The sequence below is a fragment of the Limulus polyphemus genome, unplaced genomic scaffold (assembly GCF_000517525.1).
Source record: "Limulus polyphemus unplaced genomic scaffold, Limulus_polyphemus-2.1.2 Scaffold2509, whole genome shotgun sequence".
NCBI classification, from domain to species: domain Eukaryota; kingdom Metazoa; phylum Arthropoda; class Merostomata; order Xiphosura; family Limulidae; genus Limulus; species Limulus polyphemus.
In genome coordinates, this window is record NW_013668119.1 from 16,830 (window position 1) to 26,401 (window position 9,572).

Genomic DNA, 9,572 nt, shown 5'->3' on the forward strand with positions numbered 1-9,572 from the left:
ATAAACTTATAATGTTATTCTACGATCTAACGTCAAACCTTTTTTAAAAACTTTGACAAGTTTTTAATATTCTGTTGTACAAAATGGTTAGTAAAGTATATTTACATTCCCCTTTTGCTGTTACTTCTTGTGTCATACAGCAATTGCAGTGATGAGATCACTGAGCAGTGCAGCTCTCTGCCGTAAGCAGACTGTTTGTCTTAGAGTGAATAATGCGCACGCGCGGTTTTTCTTGGAGGAAACATTCTAACTACACATGCTTATGCAGCAGGTTCTTGGTCAGAAAGCGTAACGGTCGTACATACAAACAAGCAGAATAATAGTATAGATTATTATCCCTGTAAAAATATTTATTTTTGAAGGTTATGTTACTACATTCAAATTATGTTTATAACATCAAGCTTATAAGTATTATTTCTGCTAAGAAAATGTTTTAATTTTGTGTTAGTAATTTTTTTTTTTAATTTTTAAGAAAAATTTCAATGCTCATCAACTGAAAACATTTTATGCTAAAACTAAAGTTCTTATTTTTATAATTATTATTTATCATTTATTTTTTTATTAATTTTTATCATTATCATTTTTATAATTATTATTTGTCATTTATTATTTATTTTTATCATTTATTATTTATTTTTATAATTATTATTCATCATTTATTATTTATTTTTATAATTATTATTCATCATTTATTATTTATTTTTATAATTATTATTCATCATTTATTATTTATTTTTATAATTATTATTCATCATTTATTATTTATTTTTATAATTATTATTCATCATTTATTTTTTATTATTTATTTTTATAATTATTATTTATCGTTTGTTTGTTTTGTAACTAAGCACAAAGCTACACAATGGGCTATCTGTGCTCTGCCCACCACGAAATTATTATTTATCATTTATTTTTTTATTATTTATTTTTATCATTTTTATAATTCCTTCATTCTCATAAAATAAAGATACAGACAGAAGCTGTATCATAAACCTGAACTTTTTAAAACATTTTTTAGACTAAAAACAGATATTAAATATACCTAAAACAACAGAAATCAGAATCACTGTCAGAGCAGTGAAGTCCAGGCTCACTCCCTGTCTCACATCACTCAAAACGTTCAGTGCAATCAATAAAAGAAGAATTATACGAGAGGATGTGGGGGTTTGCAGAAACACCGAACCAATGGCAGTAATGAGAAAGTAAACGCCATGCATGGTGCAGGTGTACATAACAGATAGCTGGTCACCTTGAAAATAAATGCAAAAATTAAAAACATATTACATACACAATCGGAAGATCAGGTATTTATTTTGTTTTAATTTTACCATACATTAACTATTCTTATCCATTTAACAGACATTTATAGGACCTTTTACATTTGTCATAAACTCATTTTGAATTCATTGGATTAAAGCTTTTTGATAACCTAGATATTACAATGTTTTTATATAAATAGAATATTAATTAATTAATTACAGTTTACTACTTAACACATAATGTAAGGAGTAATTAATTTAGGCAATTATTTTTCTTACTTTTACTAATAACTTTAAAGTGTATCAACAGAAAAATTTACTAATTGTCCATTTTACATTTTTTTTAAAAGCATTTTCGTATATATTCATAAATCATTATAAGAATCGCATTGTAAAAACCTTGAAATATTTAAAATCGGCTGCCATTAAACAGACCTCTGTTGATTTTATTTTGATGTTAGTAAATAAAAAATGAATCTCCACTAACCTGCTCCATCCACCAAACCAGCCAACCAATTAATTTTCTCATCAACTTCCCGCCTTGTTTTATCGACAAGATCCAGCAGATACGCAGCAGTTTCATTGATACGTTTCAGGTTTTCAAGGGTTTCTTGATATTGGCTAACTGTCTGTTCATGGTTTTGGAGAAATTGTTGTGTGCTCATGTCTGTAAAAACATTAGATTTTATGTTTAACAATGCATTATCCAGCCAAAGGAGCCAACTTTCAATAAACCTCACTAAGAATAAAATTATCAATAACCTCAATTTTAGTTATTTTGTGAGAAACAGTTAAGAAAGAAAGTAAAATCCATAAAGAGCTGCATGAAAAACTTTAAATTAGGAAGAAGGTTTCATACGTTTACCCGCACAGAAGCTACGCTACCATTCTTCCAAGTTTTCAGATTACTTGAGCATTCACAATTTAAAATTAACGTTTTCCCACAATCAACTAATACTAATGTATGCGAGCATTGAAGGTTTCAAGAACAGCTGCAATTCTATTCATACCATTTATTAATAAAAGTTTGCATAAACTAATATAAATACAACCATCTACTACATTTATGCAAACACATCCACCAATTTTGAAGTCAAACTTCTTTTAAAATTTAGAATGTATTATTGAAAACAAAATATTTATATTATACATCTTTCTAAAATTGAAGAACCAGAGAATGGTAAACAACAAGAAGTGTTAATGTGAGCACATTCTATTGAGATAACACATTTTAACTATGTGTGCGTGTACATACTGCTTCAAATCTACACTTCGTGAATCTTCATTAAAAATGAACTTTCATTTTCCACTCAATTAATAACTTCATAAAATTTGTTTTTATGAAGAATGAACATAAACACCAACCACTGAAAGTAGGATTACATTATGACAGAATAAGTGGTATTTAAATTATGATAGAAAAATTAAATTGTCCCTTATAAGCTTACATAACTTTCTTGCTTTTATATTGTAACATTTGGTAGTTAATTATCTACAGTTAGTCATTTTAAAGAATGAATAAGTTATCTGTGAGTAGTGATTACATCACTTAAATGGCAAGATAATCTACTAATCAATTAATTTGTGATATCCAAATACAAATTACTGATATTGACAAGCTATAATATAAGAGAAAAACCTCCTATCTTTACTATTTGCTGAGATATCACTATATTAAAAAAAATCAAACACAGCTGCCTCGCCCACCTCTTCCATTTTTGGAAATATTTGCTTACGTACACCCATTTCACTCTATCATGTGTTTATAACCAATCAAAAGCTCGGAATTTCCCCACATAGATTTCTCAGCCTTTTCACCAAATCAGTCTTTCTTTTGAAGCTCATATTAAAGGGGAAAGGTGAAATGGTGATTGAATTATTATTTTTTATACCCAAATACAGCTTAGTTACTAAGCCGGATAAATTATAGTGGAATTATGTCATATTGGTATAACAATTTATAACTTTTTGCTATTTCAAAATTCACATATAAAACCTAATAAAGTTATTTTGTTTTATATCCTCCACAAAATTCAACAAGGCTTAGCATGCAAGGTACAGCAAGCAAGTATAAACTTCTTTACAATCGTAAGAAGCAGAGATTGTTTTTTTGTTTTTTTATATATATTTCTTTATTTACTGTTCTATGTTTTAAGAAAAATCACTTAACTTTAAAAATTTGTTTGTAAATAGTAATAATATACAACTGAAATGTGACTATTTTACATAATACTGGTCAACTAAGATAGTTGCACTTTGTAAAGGTCAGTTTTATGCTATTAGAAATGGTAACATGAGCTACAAAAGGGTCACGTGATTGCAACTTCTGTAGTCTTGGTCAGACATGGCTGAAAGGTCAATAAAATAAAAGTCATAAAAATAAATAGTATTTATAATGTTAACAAAAAATTAAGCTATTTATAATAAACATTTGTGGTTTCCTGTTACAACCTGTAATCATTCTAGAGAAAAAAAAGCATAATTTAGACCTATTTGCTCATTTTGTTTATGGTGGTTACGAGGTCAGTCAATTTGACCAAACTCACACAGAGATAAGATAGGGAAAACAAAGATAACATAAAAGGTTTTTCTAAAAAAAAAAAAATTTGATAATTATTTGGAGATGAGATTTCACAACTGAAATTTGACAACTTTTTGGCGCATAAAAGTATTTTTTAACCTTAAAATCAAAATTACTTTGCATGTCAGACAGTTAACATTCGAAAAGATAAAATGCTTGAACACATCATTAATTAAAAAATCCAATATTTTGAGTACAAAAGCCTTGTAATGTTTACTGATAATCTGTAAATTTCTGTGAAAATTTCTCATGGTTACTTTGGTAATTACAAGCTGGCTGGATTCCACCCAGCCCATAGTCAGTGTATTAAGTGATCATAATAGTAGCCACTAAGAATGACAACTAGCATACTATCAAAGGCCTGTAACAACACCAAAACATTTCTCAAAACTTGAGCACTTTTGAATAGTTGACTATTCTTCTTCAGGAGAACAAAGGGTGAAGAAGAATAGTCAACTATTTGCAGGACTATTTGCTCTATTCGTTCCTAAATTTGAAGTGATAGACTAGAGGGAGGGCAGGTAGTCAACTGCACCCACCGCCAATTCGTGGGCAATTCTAGACTAATAGTGAGATTTGACCGTTACTCTTATAACCCATCCAGGGCCCTGTTCGTCATCGTAATTACGTCCTAGAAAATAGGAGATCATAACCTTAACTTATTCACAAAAAATTAAGGAAATTCCTTTGGTAAAATCGGGTCCATGAGTGGAATATCAATCTTGATAAAATAGTTAGCACAAAGGACCACATATAAAGTGTAATAAACTTAAAATAAGACCCCAAACTCGAGCACTTTCGAAAAGTTGACTATTCTTCTCCAGGAGAACAAAGAAGAATAGTCAACTATTCGAAAGCGCTCGAGTTTTGGGTCTTATTTTAAGTCTACTACACTTCATATGTGATCCTTTGTGCTAACTCTTATCAAAAAACATTTCTCAATTGTAAAATGGAAATTAAGGTTTGGTTATTACCTTAAATGTTAATATTCAAATTCATCTGCTTCTCCTTCCATCAAACTTTTTTTTTTCACACGATACAAAACAAGTAAGCTTTATACGTACAAAAACAAGAAACTTACAAAAACGAAATTTCATTCTATTGCATAATTCTTTAACCTGGTAAATAAGTAGCTTTTGTCAAAGAAAAACTACAGTTTTTTTTTGAGTTCCTTGAAAAAAAAATTGATTTTGATTTATAAAATATCATACTAATATCCTAGAGAAATCCCTTGATGCGCACACCTACCAATTTTGTTCCAGACTTCTTCAGATTTTTTTTGGACTGTAGCCAAATCATTAAGAATTTCCTGATGATTCTTTCGTCTGTCTACTTCATTCTTCTCTAGCCGATTGCTCGCAGTATCTACATTGTTCGAGAAATTCTCATATTTTGTGGTTGAAAATCTCATTTGCAAAAATAAAGGTACTTTTTTCCTTTTTATCCAATCTTTTTACTTTCAATCAAAAAAGAACTTTAATCAAGTTTGTTATACATGTTTCATTAGTATAAAGAAATCTGCCAGTACTCTTTACAAATCTAAACAAAACACACACTTAAGTTTTTACAAAAGTTACATTACGCTGAAACATCTCACTTAATGTTGACTGTACATACAAAAAATCGAAAAAGAAACATTCTTCAGAAAACCGCAATCACTTTTACTTTGAAAGTCAATTAAAAAAACTACTAGTAAAGCATGCAAATTCAAAGTTAAATTATAACAAAGCTAGAAAATGCTGTTGGCAAACTGGGAACTTAAGGACACAAAGCTACACGAGGGCTATCTGCATTAGCCGTCCCTAATTTAGCAGTGTAAGACTAGAGCGAAAGCAGCTGGTTATCACCACCCACTGCCAACTCTTGGACTACTCTTTTACCAATGAATAGTGGGATTGATTGTCACATTATAATGCCCCATGGATGAAAGGGCATGCATGTTTAGCGGAACATGGATTCGAACATGCGACCCTCAGATTGCGAGTCGAGCGTCCTAACCACCTGGCCATGCCGGGCCTAGGACACAAACTTGGGATTTTGGTTTAGGTTGTTATAATTAAAGCTCTTGGCCCATTTTGATAAAAAAAATAAATAGCTTACAAAGTTAATATAAAACTACTTACTAGTAATCTAAACAAGATACTGCTATTTTTCCGTTTTTGAATTGTTATAAAAATGAAAATCACACACACACATACACAGATATATAGACTTAAAAAAAATCTTGATTCTATTGAAAAGTAATAAATTTAGTTGATGAAATAACATAATTCACCATTTTAATTCAGAAATTTGGTGTTGAAGTTTACATATTTGGCATGCACACCAATTTTTGCTAGCTATGCCCCTGTATTCAGAAGTTAATTGCAGTTAAAAACATTCAACATTTCAGTTTTGTGGTTGAATAGGAAAGGTTTTCTGACTACCTAGTTTTTTTTTGATGACTTCAGTCATTTCTGCTAGCTCTTTTTGTCCTGTTGCAATCAGTGCTTTTTCCCTGGTGAGTTCCCGCATATTACCAGTTATGAACAACTGGATTTTCTGCTGAGAGGATTTTAGTATCTCCTGTCGACTCATTAGGTCTTTTTGTCCAGCTGCCATGGTTTCAAGAGTATGGCTGGTCAAGTCTCCCATCTTTTCTTGACCTTCCTAGCAGTATTGAAAGAAAAAAATCATTGCAAAATTAAAAGCTTTGTGCACCGTCTGAAATTTAAAGCAAGAATTAAATTATATAAGTAACCTTCATTCACAAAGTTTTAGGAGCCACGGGAATAAGGTTACTTAGACTGTGGAATCTGGGAATAGCACATATATACGAGTTAAGAGATTGGAGGGCTTAAACCCTCAAGTTTTTAGCTACTTTTCCCACAAATGTAAAATCTATGAAACTAATGTATACTGGAAAAGTGAGAACAACTTAATCACTTGTTTCTAATATGACAAAAAATGTGTAATTATTCTCATTAATTCCAGTACTACATATTGTGAACAATAATTTCTTTGGTCTTAACCCTGTCCAGAATTGTAAGTACTTTTCAGCTGATGGGTAAACATCTGCATGTCAAATTTCAATATTTAAGTAAAAAACAGCAATTCTAACTAGTTCAACAATATTTAACTCAGAAATATTTCAGAACTTATATATTATTTTTTTAGTATTTATTTACTGGAGTCAGCAAATAGTCATAAAAAATATTCAAGCTTTCATTTATGTGCAGCTCCTTAAAGAGTCTTACCCATTAACAACTCAAATTTTTTTTTTTACCTATCCCAATGTAGAGATTTGTATTTATCAAGACACTATTATTCCTTGAAGACACAATTACCCAGAACTTACTTCTCTCACTACTTTTCTTCTGCGTTAGTAGTTTTATTAGCTTTTTTTATCCACCCCCCCTCATCTTTTTATGTTATCCCAACATTCATGATGTTAGAAAAACACATAAAATGTGATATTCTATAACCCGAGTACTTTCGAAAGGTGGACCTTTCTTCTTCAAGGGGAAACCGGGAATGTTTTGTGTTAAATTGATATTGCATCATCTGATATGAATAATTGTCAATGAAGCACATTTTTGAAATTTGATGTACATACACTATTTAAATACGATTAGACAGAGGTGTCAAACTATTTATATTGTTGTCGTTGAGCAAATAAACTGGCTTGAGCAAAAATTCATGGATTCACGAGAAAATGACCAGAAGAACATTTAATGGGAAATTTAGAAGACTTGGGAACAACTCACAGAACTGAGAATTTTTTTAGATAGTTTTTCTTTCCTTCTTGAAAATTTTTCATATTAATTTATGTGTTTGAAAGCCACAAAAAATTTATTCTATGACAAAACAACAGATAGGTTTAGTCAGATTTAGTGACTAAGATAAGCAAACATCAAAATGTTTCAATGATTCAGGCCACCATTAAATCTTACTACAAAACAGTTTCTCAAAACATAGTTTTGTAAATTTCACAACTTAAACAATTATGGAAATGCTATATGAAATTATATAAATTATTCTAAGCCAAAACTAGATACTATTAGTATGTTTAAAGATTCATGCCAAGCATTTCCATTGTGAGAAGGGAAATTTTTTATTTTATTTTTTGAAATCAGGCTCAGAAATGGTTAATCAATCTTTATTGAAATTGATAATTAATGGAATATTATAGAATCATAACATCACATGTTCCTAATCAGTTCCATATCCATCGAAGCTATCTAGTGCAACATTTACTGAAGTAATAATTTAGTATAAAATAAAAGTATGCTGATCACAAACACAATATTTTACTACATGTACACAGGTTGAAATTGCTGTTAATATATATGATCGTGTATGTGATGGCATCGAGAAAGAATGATATACGATTAAGTACACATTTTATGGACAGTAAATTACTCAATTAAGTTACACAATGTTTGTTTTTACAGATATACCTGGACATTATTAATATTGTTTCAGAGCAAAGTTCAACAAGTGTTATTATAGCTACTATTAAACTCAGGTGGCTTTAGTCTACAAGGTTGGAATGAAAAATATGTTACTGAATAACTTTTCAGTCACTAAATCAAAACTTTGAGTTATCATAGGCAATATTGGTGCCATATGTTTCTACTCTGCTTCCAATCACCCAAATGTTTCAAAATCCACAATTATGAAAACAAAACGGTCAGTCATTGTCTTTAGATTTTGTTTCATTGCAGAATTTTCCTAATTAAATTCTATTAAGTATTTTTTTTTCACAACAGCTATGAATAGTTTATTTAATCTTTTTTTTTTAAACACATTCAAAAGTTCACACCAACCTCCAACTTTTTCATACTGTCTAGCTGATTTTCTGCTGTCCACATCAACTTGTTTACTGTAATCTCCGTTTTGGCTGTGAACTGTTGCTGTCTTGCTGCATAGCAAACAGCTCGAGCTCTGTTGCTAACAATATGGTAGGCATTCCACGTGTTCTGATCCATGTCTTTAGTGCAATCCCTCAGCGTCTAAAACCAAATGATGTTTAGGCTAAATGGATGCCAAATTTAATCTTTTCAATAATGGATTTAACATTATTATTTCAGTCACATATTATCTTTAACAGAACTAAATGAATCACTCTTAAGAACCTTACAGGAAAAACAGTGTAAAACAGAATACGAAAAAAACATGTAAGTTCCTAAATACAGTTTCGGCCTTGTTAACCCACGTGCATGGTCAAATTAAAATACTTCGCAAAACATTATACAACTTTCTAAAGTGGCTACAGAACGAGTCAACGTAACTATCAACCAGAAATTGAGTTCATCACTAACTTCTGAGGACCAGAAATTGAGTTCATCACCGGTAGGTTCTTAATTGTAAATACAGGAAAGCATAACTTCTGAGGACCAGAAATTGAGTTCATCACCGGTAGGTTCTTAATTGTAAATACAGGAAAGCATAACTTCTGAGGACATCACTGGTAGATTCTCAATTGTAAATACGGGAAAGCATAACTTCTGAGGACCAGAAATTGAGTTCAATCACCGGTAGGTTCTCAATTGTAAATACAGGAAAGCATAACTTCTGAGGACCAGAAATTGAGTTCATCACTGGTAGGTTCTCAATTGTAAATACAGGAAAGCATAACTTCTGAGGACCAGAAATTGAGTTCATCACTGGTAGGTTCTCAATTGTGAATACATGAAAGCATAACTTCTGAGGACCAGAAATTGAGTTCATCACTGGTAGGTTCTCAATTG

At 30.6% G+C, this 9,572-nt stretch overlaps 1 protein-coding gene across 1 annotated transcript in view; it reads right to left on the reverse strand.

Annotated features, from left to right (window-relative positions):
• The window catches only part of LOC106467151 (protein brambleberry-like), a 26,268-nt gene that overhangs the window by 12,814 nt on the left and 3,882 nt on the right, over positions 1-9,572 (reverse strand). The window contains exons 3-7 of the mRNA XM_013927472.2: positions 8,649-8,834; positions 6,267-6,489; positions 5,089-5,205; positions 1,747-1,926; positions 1,043-1,249 (exon numbers count right to left, since the gene is read on the reverse strand). Coding sequence (XP_013782926.2) covers positions 1,043-1,249; positions 1,747-1,926; positions 5,089-5,205; positions 6,267-6,489; positions 8,649-8,834 — 913 coding nt within the window. The remainder of the gene's footprint in view (positions 1-1,042; positions 1,250-1,746; positions 1,927-5,088; positions 5,206-6,266; positions 6,490-8,648; positions 8,835-9,572) is intronic.